Source organism: Mugil cephalus, chromosome 8, assembly GCF_022458985.1.
Source record: "Mugil cephalus isolate CIBA_MC_2020 chromosome 8, CIBA_Mcephalus_1.1, whole genome shotgun sequence".
In the NCBI taxonomy this organism is placed as follows: domain Eukaryota; kingdom Metazoa; phylum Chordata; class Actinopteri; order Mugiliformes; family Mugilidae; genus Mugil; species Mugil cephalus.
The window spans coordinates 12,679,764-12,703,460 of NC_061777.1; the positions used below are offsets into that span (position 1 = coordinate 12,679,764).

Genomic DNA, 23,697 nt, shown 5'->3' on the forward strand with positions numbered 1-23,697 from the left:
GAGCATAGCAAATTTAAACATGATTGTGCTGAAAACACTTAACAGGTTAAAATGTCACTGACCTGTGTGGCTGAGTGTCCCTTTAGAGAGCTGGTTGGTTGACCCTCATTACAGACACAAGCTCAATGATTCCCCAAGCTGCAAATCTGGGACAAATCAGATGGGTTCCTGGACAGCTAACATTAATTCTTTTGAAAATATTTTACCATTTTGTTCTCATGTCATATTTTCAGTTTATTCGCTGATCTTTTGTCTTCTTGCTGCAGTCAGAACAGATAAAACCAGACTTCATGAGGGGTATTTAAACAAATGCATGCGAACCACTAAGTTACTGGGACGCCCCAATTTAAGTGGTCTCAGTGGGCCAATTAGTTAGCAACAATCAACACTGCTCAATGCCTATGTGAGGTGACCTCGATTCGAGCTTTTGAGTGTCAGAAGGAGTTTTACACAACTGTAGACTACTGAAGCATGTTGCATCGGTTAGATATAATTTGTTATATAAAATTCCAAATACGATTATGTATCATTAACTGTATATACTATCGTATGTATGGTTACCCGACCACCACATGGCAGCGACACTAGCCACATTACTGCTTTTTTTTTCTTTTGGAGTGGGCGGAACCATTGTAAGCTGAACTTGTACCACGGGGGGCACTTAATAGACGCGCACAGGTCGCATTTGTCATTCTGTCATCGCTGTTTCGCCAGCGTTACTTAAAGTATTACAGACAAGCCGTATTGTTGTTTTTTCAGACCAAGGTGCTTTTATTGACTTGTGTATTTTTGCAGGAGAGATATCAAGGTAAAATAAAATAAAATAAATAAATAAATGAAAGACCCTTTTTTGTTAGTCAGCATGAGAATTATGAGATTTAGAGAGTTGACTCCTCAAAGCTGCAGTCCAGGTAATTCCCACGCCCCTACAGTCCTAACATCTGCTCTGTTCTTCACAATATCATGAAAATGAAAAAAATATTAAAATCTGAAAAAAGCACTTTAACACCGATTTAAACCTTTATGTTAGAGAAGTAAAAGAAGAAATTTCCAGATGTAGATGTGAAAAATCTGCCCATCCAAACTTTAAAGATTTTCCAAACACACGCTTGTGCAATGGTGGCTTAGAGGAAAAGAATAAATTGACCGTGATAAGACAGGTGTATTAACAAATATACACAACAATTTTAAGAGCATAACATATGCTACTGCATCCTAAAATATTATCCAACACTGTTGTAATGATAGTGAGACTGATTCTCCCACCAGTACAAGTGTCTTGGCTATTTATTAATTTATTAAATGTGTAATGTAACTGTGATTGCATTAATCTTGGCATTATATAAGAAATCCCAGAAACTCAGTGCTTCTTTTCTGTTTTGGCTCAAAACTGCATGTATTTGAACAAGTAGATGCATACAGAAAGACATGTCTGCAGGGTCACCCAGAGAACTGCATGTGTGACACAAAGGTGGCATGCAGACTTGTTGCTTGCTGCCCCGTAATAAATCGACTATACTATCATGTGTCTTTTATGAGTGACAAGACAGCAGTTTATTGGTTGACCGAGCTATTTGGTGACGCAAGTCGTCTCTTTGACGTTCTTCAGTCCTCAAACAGTGATTCATGCTTAAAGTACAGGATGAACCTCACTGTGAAAAGCTCTGGAAAGACGCTGCCAACAATGCAATGCTGAGTGAGAACCAAGAACAAAAATACAAAGACGACAGAGCACAAGAGTAGAAGGACGTAGTGTACTGTAATATCTCTACTACAAGCTGCTTTGCATTAGACCTCTAAAATAATGAACAAAGACATGGAACCCTTACATTCACAAATGTTCTGGTCTGAGTGGATTGTACAAAATAGCAGTAAATACTCTGAAACTGAGACAGAATGCTGGAAATGAACTGATGGCAGGATAAGCAACTTGGGTGGTTTAAGTGCGGAGTCTGGAATAGAATTGGCCCAGGACATGGTGTTATTGTGTGAATAAATTTTTGCTATCAACCATATTTACCATAGAGTACAGGTCATGTAAGACTTGCATCTGTGTACACCTCATTGTTTGTTGTGCATGACTATGAAAAGCCGCTGGCTTCTCCCCTGAATAAGATGACTGTACAATGCTGAAAAAATAAGTATGTCTGGTTCTTTGCTCACTTTAATGTTTCACTGAAGGAACAGACAGAAAAGAGACTTTCCAACACCGTTATTCTGACCTGGTGGTGGACTGGTGCTTTGATTCTTGTTTGATGTCTTGTATTGCTAGAAGAATTGGCTGTTTTATGACTAAATTAAAAAGCCATGAATGTTTTGGGCAGATCTGCTTATCTAATTTTACTGAGACTTTTGTTCTTGTAGCGTGTGGCTGTTTCCCAATGTAGGAAGAAAAGCAGAGCAGTGGAGAGACGTGATTTGTGGTTGACTCAGTGTTACAGGTGGAGCACGACATGTGACCCACTAAGAAAAAAAGCTGGAACAGTTTCAGGTAGGCTTTGTACACAGGAAGCCCTACAAAGTAGATCAACACTTTGAGCCAAACTTAATCTGTATATGATATTTTTATGTGCAGTGTAAGGTCCCAACATTTGAATCAACATATTGCTCAACCTATGGTTTGTATTCGCAGTCCAGCTGAAACCGGGACAATCACTTACAAGCAGGTGAATACATATTAATGACCACAGCTAGGCAGACTTAATTCTACTCTAACTGCACTTAGCTTAATGCAATGTAGTCCACACAGTACAGCCTCCAAAGTGACCTTAAGCTTGAATCAGTGCCACTCGAGCAGCAACAAATCTGAACATCACAACCCACATAAAGCTTTTTATTTGTTTTTAACAAGGGTTGGTGTCTGTCTATCATTTTCAGTTAGGTGTACATAAAACTAGCCGAGGAATTTCCTTTTTTTTTTTTTTAACTTTCATCTATCTAATCGTATCTATTTCTATTGGGGAAACACAGCACTTTTTGTATTTATATTTTGCGAATATATCGTTGGATTAATGGATAAAATTGTAATTGTAATAATTGCTTATCAACTCAACTCAGCTATCTATAACAGTAAAATCCTGCTTTCGCATTAGTGCATGAGCAATAACTGTCAGACTTGTCCATATCCATGTTTTATTTGTTGTTTGTTTTTTGCTCAGGAGACAATCCAGGTGTGTAGATTTCCAACATGTGCACTTTATTCTACTGCTAGTTAGTGAGCTATCAGCTTTATGCATTTTATTATTAGTTATGTCTTAAATGTTATGGTCTCTATACAATGTAAAAGTTTGCAATAAGTTCCCGTGGGGTTTAGGCCTCTCTTTAAATTGTCCATAACAAAGGGCAGGGCTTTCAACAAGGTACATTGCTCACTTTTAATGCTCAAATTGCATTTTCCGAATTACATTTGAATGGGCACTTTTGCTAAAGTCACGGTGTACCTTCGCACTGTGGCAGAAGTACTTCAGTGCAGGTGGAACACTTCCTCCACCACTGATTACAGTACTGTATATCAGAGAGACCACGTTAGCAGCATAACAGCCCCAGAACTGACTGTGCAGTTGAATTAACACCTCTCTGTCGCAATAAAAATAGAACATAATGACCTTCACAATTTACTGCAGTGCTATTTGGTTGCACGCTGCTGTGCGCATATAGCGAGTCCACTGCAGCCACTGTGCAACAAACCCAGTGCATGTGGTCATCACGACGATATAATAAGCACAGATTTTTTTTCTTCTTCTAAAAATATGTCTATATACTGCTTTCCATTAACATTAACTGACGGGACACAGCCGTGATTAAAGCGCGGTTGCATGTGGAGATAATGGACTCAACATGTCCATTCATACGCATTTGCTATTCCACAGGTTGGGGTTTAAATACTTGTGTGGCGCTTGTTTGACGTGACACTCCCCCCCTAGTCGATGGGAGGCCGACGTCACCCTGCCAGCGGAGGAGTGGATGGCCTCTGTAATAAAAATACATGAAGAGAATTGAGGAAAAGGAGAAGATTGGTCCGGGGGAAGAAGGCAGCAGCGCGCCGTCTCTCCCTATCTCCTCATCCAGGAGCCGAGCCGCGGACGTGTGCGCCCTGCGAGCCAAACCGGGATCCACGTCTCCCCCTGCCGTGTCCAGAGCCCCGTCTGAACTGTTATGTGCGGCTTTCTTGGTTTTTCGAGCAGACAGAGAGAGATAACTGTACTGTATCCCAGCCTAGCGGATTGGAGTGAAAGTCCGCCATATTCTGCCTTACCACGCCCGGGAGCCGAGCCATTGGAAAACAAACGGACAGGCTTTATTCATGAGTTGTTTTGCGGTCGCCCCCTTCGCCCGCAGACTGCAAACTTGAACGCGAGGATTTTATTTTAATTTTTTTAATTTTTTGACTGTTAGATATCAACGTTGAGGACTTTACGGAGAGGGTGGCCGGCCACGGATGACAATGCTTTAACGAGATCACACACAGGAGCAGCACGGAGGATGTGTCTTAAAAGGATCTGTTGATCATATTGAGACGCAAAAGCAGATTACGCCAATTAAGACTGCACGGATATCCAAACGAAACCGCTTTGGACGCCGTCGGGAGGCTGTCGGGAGGCGCAGAGAGCGAACCGAAACGGGGGGAGGGGGGGTCAATAATTTCTCAAATATCTCATTTTCCTTTCCACCACAATCTGTGCGCTGTACAGGCTCATTACAAGGGCGTCCACGCGTTATTTCACCCCCACGTAGGCCTGTATGAGGACGCTATTTGGCATTCACACAGGCCTCCACTTCTGCTGCCGCTGCTGTTGTTGTTGTTGTTGTTTTAAACCCCTGGCGAAAATCTGAAATCTGGATGAATCAGTGAGAGGAGTGGGGCGAAATTGCGGAAAAGTGCGCGTTTTCCTTAAAAACAGATAAATAAAAAAAGAGAAAAGGAGAGAGAGGATGACCCTGGAGTCCATAATGGCGTGTTGCCTCAGCGAGGAGGCGAAAGAAGCCAGGCGGATCAACGACGAGATCGAAAGGCAGCTCCGCCGGGATAAGAGGGACGCACGCCGGGAGCTGAAACTGTTGCTTCTCGGTAAGCTCGGCAGGGACAAAAACACGGGAAGGGAGAGGAGTGGGGAGTGAGTGAGACTGCACAGCCCAAATTCCTCTCTCACTAAAGTAAAAAGAAAAAAGAAAGAAAAAGAAAAAGCACTTTTTGGGGATATGGTGAGGGTCTGATGTGGCACCTGAGTGAAGTTGGGGAGTGGGTGGTTGAAATATGTCAGTGTTGGGAGTGCACTGCACAGATTGGCAGGTCAGCACAGGGAAGAGATGCTATCCAGCAAAGGCCAGTGTAAAGAGAGAGAGAAAAAAATCCACCTGATTTGAATAACTGTGTCTGGTTAGTGTCTAGGAAACAAATGCTTACAAGGCACCACAGCCTTTACTTTTTTTATTTTTTTTTTTTACCTCTGCACTATCCTTACAGCGACAGGCCTTTGGGCCCCTGTCCAGGTGGTGTGCATATACGAGTGTGTTAAATGCTGGTTGGGCCAAAGTCTGCACTTTATTGGGCGTAATCAAGACAGTTTTGCAGCTACACCTAATCCTGGCAATGATTATATCGCAGGTGTCAGTGTATAGGGAGCTTGCTGTTCTATAATATGTAGGAACACGTGTGATGATGCACTCATGTTTCCTTTAATATATGCATCCTTTTTAATCGTAATCAAACTAACTAATGCCTAACTCGCCAGCGATGCAGTGTGTAGAAAAAAATATTAAATTGATTTTCCTTTTGTAATTTTCCATTGTGTCAAAACCTAATCACAGTTCCCTGATGTTCAGTAATAATGTTGGAACCTGTGCATTTTAGTGTGGGGCTGTGAAGAAGGGCAGAGGGGGGGTGGGCAGTCTTGCGGAGAAGTATTAGTCACTCTGAAGAAATGTGAGGAAAACAAGTCATCTACTTACCATCCCGTTTTTAATTAGATTTTCACAGAAAAGCCCATTAGACGTGATGACTGTGGTCCCGGAGAGTGGTTGCCAGAAACCGTGATCTCCTCACTCTGGTTGAGATGTAAAGAGAGGCGAACGTTTAGATCCAAGTTTTGTCTCCTGAAAGCATGTTTTGAGAGGGGGTAGAGTGAAGAATTGCTCCCTTCTGTTAGCACCGAATGATTAAATGAATCACCCATAACAGGATTTGAAGGAGCTGAGTAGTGCCGCACACCCTTGTTAAATATGGACAAATAACTGTGTTGTTGTTGGCCCTTAATCTCGCTAAATACCCAACAATTTGCTCATTATGCGAACACAAAAGCAGCCATTGACCTATATTTCTCAGTTGACCGTATGTTCATCAGATTATTAGCCGTCATTCTCTTGTGATTCACACTGAAGGGCCATAACATTATGACCACTGACAGGTGAAGTAAATAACGTTGATTGTCCTGTGAGAATACAGTGTTCCGCTGGGAAACCTTTGGACCTGACATTAATGTTAGTTAGACATGCACCTCCTACCTAGACCAGACCAAGCTCTCCCACCCCATAGCAATGGTACTCCTTAACAGCAGCAGCCATCCCCAGCAGGACGCCTGACGCAATAACGGTGTGGCAGCAACTCAAAAAATATGAAGAACATCTCAAGGTGTTGACCTGGCCTCCAGACGTCTTAGTTCTCAAACTGGTCAAGTTTCTGTGGGATCCACTGGAAGAAGCCTGATCCACAGAGACCTTTCCCCTCAAACCATAGAACCCAAAGGCCCCCACTAACAACATCCTGTTTCCACACACCACAGGACACTCTCAGAAGGCCCATGTCCATTCCCTGATGAGTCACAACTGTAGTGGAGACGCAGTATTAGGAAGGTGGTTTTAATGTTATGTCTGATCAGTCTTGCAGTTTGATAATGACAGGATCCTAGAAAACACACGTTTGGATCCAGTAAGTACAATGTTTTCTGGGATGGTACACCATACGTGTGATTTCTCTTTAACACCAACGAGAAAAGTTACAGGGCGTGTAGACTTTGGTCGGTGGTATGAACTGTTTCCTGCTGTGTCGTGCTGTCATGCGTTGTAAGAAAGATTTAAGGCCTGGCAAAGAGAGTCTAAGTGGAGTATAAATAGGAAATGTAATATGGTCAAGGCTAAACCGGGACAATAGACCTTATTAATCCTCGTGGAAAGTTGAGGCATTCTAACATACAATAGGCTGGCACACGTCTGAGCTTCTAAAACAATTAGGCCTAAATGAACCTGAACCTGTTTGTTTTACGGCACAGATCTGTATTCACAGTGAAATCCTGTGTTTCTGTTTGGGCTTATCATTACACATGGACACCGCCAATGCTTCTCCTGCCAATGGTCGAGTTAACCAGAGGAAGTGGTGTGTGCTCCCCATGGCTCCAGTAACCCATATTCTCAGTGTATTGCGGGTTTTCAAACTTACTAATTGCTTGGCGTCCTCTGGGACTTGAACACAAAATGCTCTTGTCAAGTTTAGAAGTTCATCAAGGTTTTTTATTTCTGCAGAATGTCTTGGCTTTTATACTTCAGCGATAAGCTTTCAAAGCCACTAATTGTTTTGGAGGAATGGGGATTGTGTTCGTAGAAATATATATGTAATATAACTAATGAGAACATCCCGAGCACTTACATCCAATCCATCCATCCATGTTGCGTGTTCCACAAACACGAAGAGGTTTTAAACTAATAATGGGGAAAGATTGAAATGAACACCCGTCCGATGTTAGACGGAGGAGCAAAAATACCGCACATTGCTAGTGTAGCAGAACTGATGTAGCAGGAGAGGACATAAAGTTGAAAGCTAAAAAGTTGGCAGTACTAAAGAGTTCGTTAAGGTGCGCAAACACCTCGGGCAAAGTTGGCCTAAATATGAATTAGCTGAGGTTTCAGGTTAATTAATATGCATTTAAAATTGGTCTCTTTTTTTTTTTAGCCCAAAAAGAGGGCGTGTCAGTCTTCTTTGTTTGCTGAGCCTGACCAGACAGGATGAGCCAGATTTTAGTGATAGTTTCTGTGTCAGCTGTTCCATCTGTCCATCGCAGGGGAATATGACAATTCTATAAATGATCGGATTATGTTAAATATTAATAGCCGTTTTGAATGTTAGCCAGCGCTCCATTACCTGCACAATTACATCCGGGAAGACATAAAAAGCGGTTCCTTATTGCATTGACATATTGTAGTACTTCTTCCTCAAGTCTTAACCAGAAGTTACGAAGTTAAATTAGCTTTATTACAGTTATAACAACATAACATCAAAAGTGAATGCTTCCTCAACATTTGTGCGGAAGCTTGGTACTGGAGCTTTGAGTTTAGAGGTTATTTAAACTCTTCTCTGATGACAAGTTGGCAGTTAGTCACAGAGAGGGAACTTTGTGATAGACGTTCTTGGTTCTTTGTGTCGTATTCAGTTTTTTTTAATGTTTGTGTGGATTGAATACAACACTACTTTCGCCTCATTGAAATGTATTTACTGTAAATACAAACTCCACTAAACTGAAAATACACGTTTGCATTGTTGGAGTCTCACAGGAAGGTGGTAGGTCTTACCTACTAGCTTATTGTAATAACTATAATATCAGGTTATTCAGAGTGGACATAGTGGTCAACAAAGATTTTCACCAATTAATAAAAGTTTATTATGTAAGCTTAAACAATTAATTGATAATCAGTCCAAAGAAAGGTGATTCCTAACTATTTTCAATGAAAGTACCAAATGTTTGTTGGTTTAACTTGCTCGATTGTGACTGGTTGAAGTTGGATTATCTGGATATTTTGTTTTGGACTGCTGGTCAGGCAAAAAGTTTTGGCTAATCTGGATGTAGATTTGTCACAGTTTTCTGGCTGCATACTGCACACACCAGACCTGTTGAATTAGCACCGATGTCTGGGACACCTTCAAGCAAATGGGTTAATCATGAATAATTATCAGACTTGTCTGCGTCCCCTAAATTAAGTTAAAGTCAATCAATTACAGAAGTGGCACAGACCCACTCCAATCCTTCAGAGACCATTGGATCTAGTTTATGACGCCTGTCCCGCAGGCACAGTCACATACACAGACAAAATCACAGAGAACTGAGATGATGGGGCCAACAAAACGGGGACTCTCAAGTTGTACATGAAAACATTAGCTAAAGTGTTGATCTACCCAATCACTGTCAGCTGCTGTTATCAGCCAAATGAAAGCTGTGGGAAGATTGTCAAGGCTGCGGCTGAACAAAGTCCACCTCAGCTTTTAACAAGCCTTTAACAAACACATGGTTGTAATTGTGAGAGGAAACACTGAAGGTGTCGTCTGATTCCTGTATGAATACAGCCAAGTTAACGGTGAAGCAAAACAGAAAATGCTGAGTTTGGGAAAGAGACACAGAGCATTTTTTTGGTTATTTTCTATCGGATTCAATTTTACTACCAGGGTCCTATCAGATTGCAGCGATAGCGCGTTAATACTTAACACCTTATCAGCATATACTCCAATATAGATTGGTCCTTGGCAGCGGCGGGATCGACGGATATAGATGGCATGTGTTTCAAACATTTCTGCCATCTTATGAAATATATTAACACCATGAAGAACATAGACTATTGGATACGCTGAATACATCTGACACCCAAGGGAGTGAGTCTCTTTAAGAAAGTAAAAATGCAAAGCAACACCTCAGATTAATTCCACTTACTCCACTCAAGGAGTTTAACATTGTTAAACCTCTGGTCTGCTACTGTACTTCCACTCCCACCTCCCCTTGATCTCTAACTTCGGTAATAATTCATATTGTGCACTTTCGTTTTACTGTAGTATTCAGCATGGCAGCCGTCTTTATTTGCTTACGTAGTTAAAAACGAATACAGAAACTCGTGCAGACAAGCACAATGTGTGATTATGAACTTCAGGTTCCTCTATCGGGGTCAAATCTAAACAGAGAAACGTGGTGCAGTTTAGGAGAAGGCGTTAGTAAAAATGAAAGTGGTGCACTGCTCTGTCTTAACCCCCTACCAGAGGCTTTTCCTTAGATCTCGGTGGCGGATTCTTCAAATAGTTTTAAATTGTTCAGATGCATGTCTGCACTAGTGTATTTAAATCTGTTGAAACGCAACACGTCAGTGGACAACAGCCCTTTCAAATGACCCTTTTAATCGCCTTTGTGCTTATTGTTTGCTTTGGGTGTGAATAGTGGGGGTTTAAGTGTCAAATGTTCAGACGTGGTGTGGTTTTCTTTTTTTCTTTTCTCGTTTTCAGCCTGTCCAAGTCTGACCGTTGTTCACCGGGTCCTAGGGCTCACCTCAGATGTGACGCTGCTTCACGCACACTAACCTCAAACACAGGTTAATCCTCGGTTAATGCATTGATTTGAGAGGTGACTCAGCGGCCACTAATGGCCAGCGCACGCTCATACCTCGCGTATTCCCCGCGTCTCTATCTTTTCCTCGTAACAAAGAAAACCCATTAAGACCCAGATGTGGGCAAGCAATCCTGAATCACTTTGGAGAAATCGTTGTACGATACTGTTTGACCATCAGGGCTTTCTTTTCTTGTCGTCATGTAAGAGACTACCTCACCTTTACCTCTGTTTGAACAGCCGGGAGATCAGAATACAAGAGCTACGTGTGTCCTTTGTGCTTGTGCAAACCTAAAGCCATTGGCACATTTAAGTTTTTTTTTTTTTTTTTAGATTACTCGCTGTTCCACTTAAAAAAAAAAATAGAAAGTTTCTATTTTCAGAGCGGATGTCTTAAGGCGTTCACGCTTGTTAACGCTATTTTCAGGCTGCAACAAATCCTACTTGCTGTTGAGGTTAATGTTTAAATGTTTAATCAGCTTTATTGGCCAAGTATGCATTTTAACCCATCCATTAGTACACACCCAAAGAGCTGTGAGCACACTTGGAGCATGTGTGCCGCCCGGGCAGCGGTTTTGGGGGGGTGGGTGGAGCTGGGTGCCTTGCTCAAGGGCACTTTAAGCGTGCATGCAGAGGAGATTCGACACTGTTAATAGTATGAAATAGTTAATAATAAAACTCCCTCTCACCCACTGGCCCAAGGTGAATATGTCAAAGTGACCCAAGGGTAGTGCGAGTGTGTTTTTTGGAGCTTTAGCACGGAATAACTAAAAAGTCTACTTTCATGAAGTAGATGGTACACGACGGTAACATTGAGTTTTATTCCATCACATAAATCAGCCACATGAAAACCTCAACCAAACCATATGAGGACAACGAAAGCAATACGATGATGAATATATTCCGATGCTTCTGTGTGCGTATTAGCTTTTACTTATTGGCTCTTGTTAATAATTTGTAAGCAAGATTTTAGGGGTCAAGTGAACGGTTCAAGAGCACTTCATGGCCAGGATTCTCATTTCTATTCTGGCACGTCTGCAATAGAAAAACAGTTTGTCTTTGTATGTCAGCACTACTTTGGTTCGTATCTTCGCTTTGTAAGGTGCTCAGGCGGTGAGATTTTGGTTGAAGTTTATGTTATAAGGTGAAGTTTATTAGCGAGGCTGTTGGCACACCAGCTCTTGGCCGCCGACATGCAAAACACACACACACATTCAAGGGTTAGCAGCGGCGTGGAGTGAGACTGCTCGGCGGGTCTGCCAACATTCTCAATGAACCAAAGAGAAACTACACCCCCGGTTCTTCACACCCAAATAGTTCCTGTCACCACTGAGAGGAGAGCGATGTTGTTCTTGGTCTGTCACCAGATCAAGCAAACAGGCTGAGGGGAGAGAAGCCAGCACATAATTGAGAGTGTGAGTGACTAAGTGAGTGAGTGTGTGCAGGTTTCTAAGAAGACAGGATGTCGTTGAAGAGGAAAAAAAAAACAAAAAAAAAACAACACAATTAACCTTTTCTCCCTCGGGAAGAATCTCCATACACATTTATGTTTTTAATAAGATAAGATAATCCTTTAATTTACCCCACAATGGGATTCACTGGGTCTTCTGTTCTAGGCCTTACTTTACTGCACTGCATTGATCACTGATCATGTTCCCGTATTGGGTCAAATGACTATATACGTCAATCATCAGGCATAACATTATGACCACCTTCCTAATATTGTGGAGGTTTCACAGTTGTGACTCATCAGAGAATGGACATGGACCTACTGAGGGTGTTCAGTAGTGTCTGGCAACAAGATGTTGTTAGTTCGGGGTCCTGTGGGTTGAGGGGGGAGTCTCTGTGGATCAGGCTTGTTCCAGTGGATCCCACTGGATCAGTTTAAGATCTAGGAACTTTGGAGACCGCGACACCTTGTGCTCTTCTTCATGTTTTTTGAGTTGTTCCTGAACTGTTGGTGTGTATGTCTGATTGCATCCTGTTGGGGATGGCTTCTGCCATCAAGGAGTGTCATTGCTGTGGGGTGGGGGTACCCGATCTGGTCTTGGTGGGAGGTACATGTCTAACTAACATCCAAATTAATGCCAGCTCCAAAGGTTTCCCAGCAGAACATTGAATTGTCACAAGATGGTCAATGTTATTTACTTCTCCTGTCAGTGGTCATAATGTTATGACCAATGGATGATCCAGGCTCTGGTTGCCTTGGTAACCCTCTTATATATTTCCCGCTCCAAATGCAGAATATAAAGATATTGGCGAGAGTATGGATGGAGCTAGCTCTTCTTCTTCGTCTCTTCTTCTTCCCATCACTATTTTTAAATTAATTACAGTCGACTGCACCACCGCTCCAAGCCTGCTATCAACAAGGGAGGGAATTTAGTGTCAGGAACCAAAGTGGCAGCTCTCTTGCAGTAAACTTTAGGGGTCTTGTGTTTGGTGTCAATTAACTGTGTCGGTCGCTCCCATTGGTCGTAGCCAAGTTTAGTTCAACGTATGTCAGCAAAGGGGTTATTTTTTTTGTCTACCATCGCTGCATTTCAAGGGTCTCTTGACGCCACGTTGCCGCTAGTCTCTTCATGGCCCGCCCTTTAAGTGACTAGCGGCAGGGATACGCATAAGAATCAGCAAGTGCAGTGTCAAAAATAACTCCAGGGCCATGATGTTTATTATTAGTCATTGTCATTGTTCACTAAGTGCTTGTTGTTTTATTGTTTGTTGTACTGTTACTTAAGCTTGCGCCCATAAAGCTTAAGGTAGATTTTAAATGGCTGAATGCCCATGTCGAGAGCATATACGCTGACACGGGAGATTAAATGCTGTCTCCCTTGTCAGGCACTGGAGAAAGCGGGAAGAGCACATTCATCAAACAGATGAGGGTTATCCACGGCGCCGGCTACACCGACGAGGACAAAAGGGGCTTCACCAAACTGGTCTATCAGAACATCTTCACGTCCATGCAGGCCATGATCCGAGCCATGGAGACGCTCAAGATCCCCTACAAATACGAGCACAACAGGGTAAGTGAGGCGCCTTCGGTCGAGCGTGAGATGACAATGGCAATCAACCCTGACAAATACTTTGAGAAAAGACATGCTTTTGTATTTTTAGAGCGCAGACTATCTTATTTGGAACAGCCATCCATAATCATTTCCTGTCCTTTTTTTTTTGCACATCCTGTGTCCTCAAAGCACTCCAGCGCTCCGTCACACCCTGTTTATATACACAACCAATACACACATACAAATAGCCTACGGAGACCTGCCCTACTGCTCAATTAGATTTTACTTCACTTTCCATAGCTATCACCTCAGCTTCCCTTGTAGTCATAGCCGTTAACGTGACCTCTGACTGGTGGTTTATTCCCCGTGAGAGTGACAGACTGGATGGATGGAAGTGGAGTGTAGCCATTGTTTACTTAAAGATTTTGGTGATTTGGAGATTCTGGTTTGGAGGTTTCATAAAATATTTAGCAAAATTTTAGTCTGACATCCTCAGATAATAATTTTGATTGTGTGGATCAGCATTCTTGTTACACAACATTAACTGTCAAGGTGATATGAATGTACCAAGTATTTGGGATATTTTAGTGGTTTGTTTTTTTTGTTTGTTTTTTGGTCAGTCACGTTTTATTGACTCTGTCTTGTCCTTAAACACGGCAGAATGTAGTTTGGACAGAAGTACATAAAGTTCTGTTCTGGTTGAAGCATTGGGGTTTATATATTTCTGAATGTGACGTAACGTTTAGGGCATTAACCGTTTGTCGAGCATTGCACTGATGATTTTAAGCCATTTAAACGTGTTCTATGTTGGGACACTTTTGCACTGAGTCAAAAGTGGGAACCAAATTATTATGACTGGATCGCAGACCACAACAAAGCAGGAAGACGCACTTCAGACTTGACCTAAAAAAATAATTCTTTCAGTAAATGGGGAAAATGAAGCATGACGTGTGAAGATCAGTGTCAGTAGTGTAAAGACATGGATGGCTGTGTAAGATTGTGATAAGATTTAATGCAACATGGGTCTGAGCTGGACATGGCGCTCTACCTCTGCTGTTGTGGCGGACCATTTTGTTTGCTTGTTGCCACAATAATAAATCTAATTAATTCAATCCAGCTGAATTCATTATCTATCTGTGGCAATCTGAATTATTACTCTAAAACCATAAAACAAAATGACTGAGTTCCTTTCAAACGTTGTGGCCGACGTCCCTCTGCTCTCATGCACACACCCTAAGTGTAAAATGGGAAGTGTTTTATGTTTGACAAAGGCTTTCACTGACATCACAGGAAGTGAAAATGAAACCCGTTGACCATGCTTATACTTTCCTTCCCTGCATTTATAGTAAATGTCTCCGCGAATCTCTTCAAATTCAGAGGAAAAAACCTTTGGCGAAGCTGCGTCTCCAGACTTCATCCTAGGCCACACGATGCACAGTGAATCCACGTCTTGTCTGCTGAGGCGCTGAGTTTTAGGGTTAACAACGTTACCGGTGATTTTTCGCTCTGATTGTTCCAGCTTAGGCAACCAGCGCGCAAGGAAAGAAAGGGAAGTGGCGAGCGACGTGATCATCTGGAACGCATAAACTTTTAAACCAGCTAATAGCTTCATTACCTTAATTCAGGAGAGGCAAAGTTTACTTGTTTTATTTTGCTTTGATTGCATTTTCGACTGTCTGCCAGTGTTTGTGCAAGTATCCAGTGTAGCTGGGTGAGAAGTTGGTGGTAGAGTGCTAGATAATGACTGTGTGGATGACTTTCATGTATTATAAATGTGAATAAATCCATATGTGGATGCATTGTTATCGTAGCAGCTTCATAACAGCCTGTCAGAATCCAACGCTGCTCCATTGCAACGCATCTCCTGCTGCACATGGGAGAGTTTTTCAAGCTGAGGTGAAAATTGGATTTGGCATCAGTTCCAAATGTGTTACGTTGACGTGCTCTGAAGATTCAGTTAGCTGTAAATGGTTAGAAAACGTTCCTGCCCTGTGCCTACACAGTGCCTTTAGTATCGTAAAGCATGCGGACGCTGTAGTGTGTGTGAAATCATGTTGATCTCTCTCATGAGACTGTTAATGGGAATCTGGGGCGTTACAACTTTTTCCTTTACAGGCCCAGCGGGATTAGGCCTTCAAATATTAGGTCCATGCTGAGCCGGAGGCTGCGCGAAAAAAAAATCTAGATATGAAATATGTGAGTTAATGAGAAAATAAACCACTGTTAATTAGTGCAACCTGTACAGGGATTGTTTTTTTTGCATCATGAAGTTTTGATGAATTAAGTTGTGTTCTTGTTTTCTGGGTTTAAATAGAGACACAAGTCAGTGTAACTCATAGAGCTTTCTCTCGTTATGTTTCCTTCCAGGGTAACGCCAACATTGTGAGGGAGGTGGACGTAGAAAAGGTCTCCATGTTCGAGAATCCCTACGTAGACGCAATCAAAAGCTTATGGAATGACCCAGGCATCCAGGAGTGTTACGACCGGAGGAGGGAGTACCAGCTCTCAGACTCCACTAAATAGTGAGGAGAATGGAAAGTTCTTGTAGTGCTACTGTGTTTTAGATGCCTGCGTGATGACCAGTCCTGGACTGTTTTTATTTTCTACCCTTTCAGTTACCTGAACGCGTTGGACCGGATCGCTGAGCGGTCCTATCTTCCCACCCAGCAGGATGTGTTGAGGGTTCGAGTCCCAACCACGGGGATTATTGAGTACCCATTTGACCTGCAGAGCGTCATATTCAGGTGAGATTAGATCTGAGAGCCAGAGTTTTTGTGAATATTTATGGTTTAGAATAGTTTCTTTCTACACGGTCCCTAATATAAGCAAAAACATTCAGACATTGTTTAGCCCTATGTGGTAACATAATACTAATCTTCAGCTGTAACTACTAACTTCATGGGAAAGAGAACAGAGTCAAGACAACCACTGCATTTACATGCACTCTATAATTACATATTATTAAGACATTTAGGATTTAGGACATTCTTATTGGTCGGATTTCAGGTGAATTCATTAGACGCATCTCAATTACGGATTATACTCTAGTTTGGGACGCGCATCTGTGCACTGTACACGTGACAGCAGTTTACAGGGGTTGGCATGCATGCACAAAAAGAAAAGTTCTTAGTACACGACTGCTTTAGCTCATATTGAAAAATAATATCACAGTTACTGAATATTCACTTTCAGTTGCCATGTAAAGAGCTTAGGGAGGACGTTGACTCAGAATGAGGCCAAACAAGTTTAAACAAGTGGTTTTACTCAATTATGCGTTATTAGTATGTGACCCGGTGTCATGTCACAAATTTTACTTCCAACTCAAATACTGTTATCTGGTGGCAGTACTTACAATTTATGTAATATTTTATAATTAGGGAGCCTGATAAGTTGATGAAATAAAACATGACCCTTTGTTTATGAGGTGAACTGAACTAAATATGTTATGGAGCAGTTTTTACTTTTTTATTATTATTATTTCCTCAAATAGTGACTGTGTCCTTTCTTTACTTTAAGCAGGTTGGTCCTGGAGGCACGTCCTTATTTCTAAGTGTTTCCCAACCTGCTGATAAAACTTGTGCACTACGTTGTTCATACAACACTTCCTGTTTCAAACTTTTCAAATTAAAAGCCCACTGGCGTTTCAGTGCACGCTCAACAGGCATTTAGACTGAAAAAGCATGCAGTTATGCAATATGCAGCGAGATTTAAGATAATTGATCCAGAACATTAAACTGTAAAAAGCACAATTTAATAGTTGACATATTTATTGTACACTGTGTTTAACTGAGGTGCATATTATACACCGATGCATCCACACTTTTATCCCAGTCGTGTCTTTCTTCGTACCGACCGCGTCCCAAGCCATGATCACTTCACTTTTAACAGTGTTTCTCAACCCAAGACGCTTTATTGAGACACTGGAAGTGCACCAGCCTGAATGTAGGGTTTCACTTTTGATTCTCAAGTAGGCCCCAGCAAATTCCCCTTTATGACACATCGCTTAGCAGCAGCTCGTGATCGTAACTGTTCTGCTTTAAATCAGCTGAAGATTCGGTTCGCTTAAAGTTTTTTCGCCCACATGTTCGAACAGCATCATCAGGCGCTACGTTTTGTCTGTTATGTAACGCCCTGATCTGTGGATCAAGACGAGATCCGAACAGATACTTTCAGGGCTGTCAAACAGTGACTGTTTTCTCTCCCCTTTGATGCTCTTGCCGCAACAGGATGGTGGATGTTGGAGGCCAGAGGTCGGAGAGGAGGAAGTGGATCCACTGCTTCGAGAATGTCACGTCCATCATGTTCCTGGTAGCGCTCAGCGAGTACGACCAAGTTTTGGTGGAATCAGATAGCGAGGTGACTCATGTTCATTTGTGAGAAAATAAACGTAATACAAACACTTGACTAAGGGATTCCATCAGTTATCTTATTATTTAAACAGTGTTAAAGATGAAAAGCTTTTTTTAGTTTAAACAATGGAAATCAGATTCTCATCCTGCCGGGCAGTGCTCCACCTCTTTTTCCCTTGGAAAGCATTTGTAAATGATCAGCCAGCTGGTTTGAATACCGCCCCAGGCCACATCTACTCCTTGAGAGGATATAGCATGCGTGTCGATTCGCTAAAGTGTATTAATGAGCAGGTGTGCGTTCGTATGCGAGTCCTCCGTGTTTTCCTTCTTTTGTTGCCTGCACATTTGAAAGAGAAGACGCCGGCCAGCTGCGTGTCCTCCGTGTGCTGATAGTTTTTTTTTTTACAATACACAGAAGACATTGTGTTTAACAGAGTGCAGCAGCGATGTGTGAGGCTTGCTTTCAGTACGGTTGTTTCCTTCAGTTAAACACTGAAGTGCGAGTGCGAGGGAGAAATTAAAGACACGGCCGCTCTTCTCTCTCTCTTGTCTCCGCTGCTCTCCCTCTGGTGCGTTAAAGTCTTTATTAAAATGTGTGGTTAATAAGCATGAAAGACTGAGGTTTAATTAAGTGATTAACTGTCATCCTCTCCCCCTGTCTCTCTCTCTCTCTCTCTCTCTTCCCTTGTGTCCCTCCCTCCCTCGCTGCGCCGCGCGTTCACGCGCGCTCTCTTTGTAGAACCGGATGGAGGAGAGCAAAGCTCTGTTTAGGACAATAATCACATACCCCTGGTTCCAAAACTCCTCGGTCATTCTGTTCCTCAACAAGAAGGACCTGCTGGAGGAAAAGATCATGTACTCGCATCTGGTCGACTACTTCCCCGAGTATGATGGTGAGTGTCGACATTTGAACCAAGCACTGTGATCCCTATGAATACCGCATACAAACCGATCAGCCACAACATTAAAACCACTGACAGTAGAAGTAAACAATGCTGACCATCTTCTGGCAATGTAATTTCGCGCTGGGAAACTTTTAGACCTGGCATTTGTGTGGAGGTTAGACATGTAGTACCCACCTAGGCCAGACCAGGCACCCCCACCCCATAGCAATGACACTCCTTGATGGCACCAGCCATCCTCACTCAAAGGCCCCTGAGAAGACCCATGTCCATTCTCTGAAGAGTCACAACTGCTCTGGAGACACAAGGGAGACCTACACAATATTAGGAAGTTGGTCATAATGTGATTCCTGATCCGTGTTTCAAATCGTGTGACATCTTTTTTTTTATACCACTACTAATGGGAGTGCTTTACAGATGGCAACTCCCTCAGGTTAAATAATGGAATCAAAGGCTCTGGTAAAAGCGTCGCTCAGCATTTGTGTTTACAGACGTCAGCCCCTCAATTCTCATCCTCTTGCAGAAGTTTTATTGTCTAACGCTGACAGTTTTTTGTCCGTCGAAGACCAGAAAACACACGCTGCAAAAACACAAAATGAATTGTCGTCTACGTTTCCAACAGATCAGACTTGCGTACTGACGGAGCGTTATTTTCCCACCTCTCCAGGTCCGCAGAGGGACGCCCAAGCGGGGCGAGAGTTCATCCTCAAGATGTTTGTGGACCTGAACCCGGACAGCGACAAGATCATCTACTCCCACTTCACCTGTGCCACCGACACAGAGAACATCCGTTTCGTCTTCGCCGCCGTCAAGGACGCCATCCTGCAGCTCAACCTGAAGGAGTACAACCTGGTGTAGAGCGGCGGCAGGCGGTGGCTTCCAACCCCGGGCCCCTCGACACACACTGACTGACGCAATCTGTGAAAAGATAGATCTCTCTCTCTCTCACACACACACACACGCTTAACAAAAAAAACAAAAAAAAAAGGTTGCATAACAGTAATTTATTTGTCATTTGATCTCTTGGTCCCCGAGGGGTGTGCAAAGTCAAGGTTGTCTTGCTATTTAAGGAGGAGCTGATGAAAAATAGGGAGGATATATGGGGAATGAATGCAGTGTGCGCCATGCCTCCTGCTTTTTCTTTTTTTTCTTTTTTTACATATATAAACAAGAAAAACGGTTGTCATTTCTTTATTTCTCTCCTTCCTCGCCTACCAATACATTCTGGATCTTCTTCACAGGCGTCTACCTGTCGACCGACAGGAAACGGTGTCATGGATCTCTGATTGACAGCTTCCTCTTTTCCTTTATTAGACTGATTTGGCAGGTCTCTTCTTAAGTAGGCATAAACTGTGATTTTTAAATTATTTCCAATTGATTTCACATTGATGGACCGAAATCGTGATTATTATTTGCATTGACTTTGGTACCGGTCAGTGAGTAGAGCACGTGTGACTGTTTAAGTGCATTCCCCATATTTATTGGGGGCGGGGGAGGGGGATTAAACAGTCAGAGTCGTATGCAGAGCGAAGGTAATCAACAGGACCACAGCCTTCAGAAATGTGAGATAAATTGTCTTTAAACTCACGTTCTGAGCTTTGAGCCATGCACAGGGATCTGCTCTGATGGCGGCGTTCACTTTAACGCAGACTGAAGGGAACCTGAGGAGGTATTAATTTATGAGGTGACATTATTCAGTGATTCTGTTCAACTGTGCCACATTAACGCTTTTTACTACGGTGATACACGTATATTTATTGCCAAATGCCAAAAAACAAAACTAGCACCAGACTCCACTTTGCCACTTAAATTAAAGAGAGTGTTGAGGACAGATCAGGGCTGAAGAGACCGGCTGAGTTTTTTTTTGAAGTATTCAACAAGGCCAGCGTTACTCTTCCCTCCTGACACCGACCCAGTCAGCACGGACTGACTCGTAGCTGCAGTCAGTGAGCAGGTCGACAGAGAGGAGGCAGCCGCCCGGCGCTTTGAACTGCTTGAACTGTCCAATCACAGCCTCGCGCACGGCTACTTACCCCTCCCTGTGTGGCCTGCACACGGCCCAGTCATTTTTTAGCCGTATCTTCTTTGCATTCGTCCAATCACGGCCCAGCTGTCTTAACTGTTGTAGTTAAATAGCAGTGGAGATAAATTTGGCTAGTTCCTGCAGTATGAACCAGGGCCGAGTGTTGATGTTCAGTTTGTACCAAAGTAAAGCTCTTTGTATCTGATTGGCACCTCAGATTTGCAATTCCTAATTCCCAAGTATTTTTTCTATTATTATTTGTAATGGTTCCCAGAACATAAGCCTGTAATTTACATTTATTGAGGCATAGTGCAATTATGAATGCTATAATCATTGTACATATGATATCTCTCTCTCTCTGTCTGTCTACACATATATATATGCCATATATATATATATTTATATATGCCATATATGTATATATATACATGGCAGCATCTTTGTTGGCTTTGTAATCAATACTTTTTTGGCAGATTGAATGTGTGGTATTGATAATATGTATCTATGTAATTGTATTGTATGTCCTATGGCTAATTAATTTTTGGAAGAAAAAAAAATATTATTTACACGTTTGTTTTTGGTTCCTTGTTTTTTTAAGAGGAGAATGTATTTTTTTTTAACTTTATTTCTCAGCGGAGAAACATTGTTCAGCTTCAGAACTGCGCAAAGAGGAATATTATTAACCGGCAACTGATCTAATAGTATGCCAGTTTTGTTAAATTGACTTTTATATTTAAAAAAAAAAAAAAAAAAATGCAGACTGAATCTAATCTACAGGGCTAATTGTGATAGTTTAGTTCATAAACGGCTTCAGGAACAGAGCACTTGTCATATATGTATAATTACATCACTCATTGATTCTTATTTTATATATATATGTGTGTGTGTGTGTATGTATGTATATATATATATGTATATATACACACATTTGATCTCATAACACAGCTTCTCCATGAGTATTGATTAACTTCCTGCACTCCTTGTGATCCTGAACGCACCTCACCACGACCACCTTTATAAGGCAAGGTGTTTTATATCTCAAATACTGCTAAGCCTGTGTGGGTGGCAGGCATGTAAAGTGTTGCTTTGGCTATGATTGTGGATGATCTCAATCTTAATCTTATTAAGGAGCTGTAATTATCTTTCTGCTAACGGATGGGAATGCCGTCGCCCTTTGCACCCTCCCAAATACTGAGTGAAACTCGGTATTGTGAAGTGCGCACAAATGTGCAAAAAAGACCCAACCATTTGGTCTAATTAGGACATTTACAGGTGCTTTTTTTTTTTTTTTAACTTTTCCTTTTTTTAATTCATTGCCACCATCAGAATGTACAGTATTATTTCAGACTTTATTTATGAAACGACAGCGCAAGAGAGAAACACAGAACAGTTCACATGTATATATATTGCCTTATTGAATAAGCTGTGCCTCCGGAATCCCACGCGAGGTGTCTGTGTTTTTACGAGAAGTGGAGCTAGTGCAGCCAATAATGTCCCCGTTGTGCAGCTGGAGGATTGTTTTTGGTCTTGGCTCGGTGGTCTCTCTCGCTCTCTCCCTCCTTGTTTGTAACTCTGTGCTATAAGAAGCCCTGGGATCAGCTTCGACTTGTAGCTCATTTGGCTAAAATGGCATAATTACAGGACATTATAAGCACATCACGAGTGAAATGTAATCGTAGAGCGTACTCTCCAATGATCTCATAATGTTGTCACTTCAGATCCATGTCTTAAAACTCGTACCGCGGTGCATTATGATGCGCTGGGCTGTCTGATGTGGCTCTGGTTAGACGACGGCTCTGGACTCTGTCACAGTCTGGACTCGGAACCGCCAGCGGCCGCCTGCTGAGTGTTTTGGCGTCTACCAGATGCTCTGGCAGGTAACCAGGCCTCGCTCGGAGGCCCTGTTGTTTTCAGATATTCCAGCTGGCAGGTGAAACTGCACACAAGCATAGTTGATTTTGACAGTCAACAAGCATAGCAGCGAGTTCATTACAAGTCCGATTCGCTGTGCACTGGAAGAAAATCAAGACCTTAGAGTAACCACTCAGCAGCAGCAGCAGCAGCAGCAGGGCCTCGCCGCACATTTTTACCAAATGTTAAAGTGGTGCTAACGCGATTCTGCTCGTTCGCCAGGGAAGATGTTTTGAAGCTGGACTATAGTTTCATCTTATCTGTGCCGATGATTGCTCGTTGTAGACTTGCAGTAATCAGTAACCTGTGTCCCTGCTGTTGTGAAGTGGCTATTAACACTGTCTCTGTCACTTAAAGGGGAAATCCTGGCTGAAACGGTTCACAGAGAGCCTCACGGCCACAGGTGTGATGGCGGTAGGCTACAAAAAAAAATTAAAAAGACTTAAAATTACAATTGGATTTAATCTGAAGCAGTATTCGGTGAGTGCTTGCGGATGGATTTTCCTTTTAGGGGAGCAAAGACTCCAGCTGATGTTGGCGACCTCTGCTGCTGTTCAGGTTTCACATAGCACATCTAAGAGCGGTTCAGGTGTTGCCTACTGAAAACTGCAGGCTTGGATAATGGACTTCCTGCAAACTCGTCAGACACATCACCTGATTGCTTTCAGCCGGCTCACTTTTGGGTTTCTCTGCCTCCGAAATCCTGGAGAAGGAAATTATTTGAATCATTTTTTTTTTTTTTTCAAGTTTTCTTGAATCATTTTTGGAAAATAGTGTTGCAATGATCTCCAATCATAATTGTATAAAATGTTTCTTGTATCCATAAACTCGCACTCCTTCAACATGTTTCTGAATGAAGCAACATGTTTCTTGTCGACTCCTGATTTTCACTTTCATTTTAGTGAAGCAGATTATTAAAAAAAAAAAAAAAAAACAACTGAAAAAGCCTGAGGTGTGCAAACACAAACTGCGTAAAACACTGATAGCCAAAATCAAGTTATTTTTGTCTTACGTTTTACTTCCACACCAAAACGTCCTCAAAAAGAGGAAAAGCTGGCTAGTTTGCAGCGTAGTCGAACACTTTGAACTAAATCTGTTTAAATGTAAGACATTACTCTTAATCAAAACCAATAAAGCCCTCGAATCAAGAAGGGAAAAACA

The 23,697-nt window shown here is 42.2% G+C and overlaps 1 protein-coding gene across 1 annotated transcript; it reads left to right on the top strand.

Annotated features, from left to right (window-relative positions):
* The first annotated feature begins 3,913 nt into the window (after positions 1–3,913).
* On the top strand, positions 3,914–23,400 carry LOC125011983 (guanine nucleotide-binding protein G(q) subunit alpha). Its single transcript, XM_047591555.1, has 7 exons — positions 3,914–5,068; positions 13,185–13,369; positions 15,719–15,873; positions 15,967–16,095; positions 17,578–17,707; positions 18,440–18,593; positions 19,270–23,400. Exons 1-7 carry the CDS (start codon positions 4,933–4,935, stop codon positions 19,458–19,460), a joined length of 1,080 nt encoding a protein of 359 aa, XP_047447511.1. The 5' UTR covers positions 3,914–4,932; the 3' UTR covers positions 19,461–23,400.
* Positions 23,401–23,697: the final 297 nt, after the last annotated feature.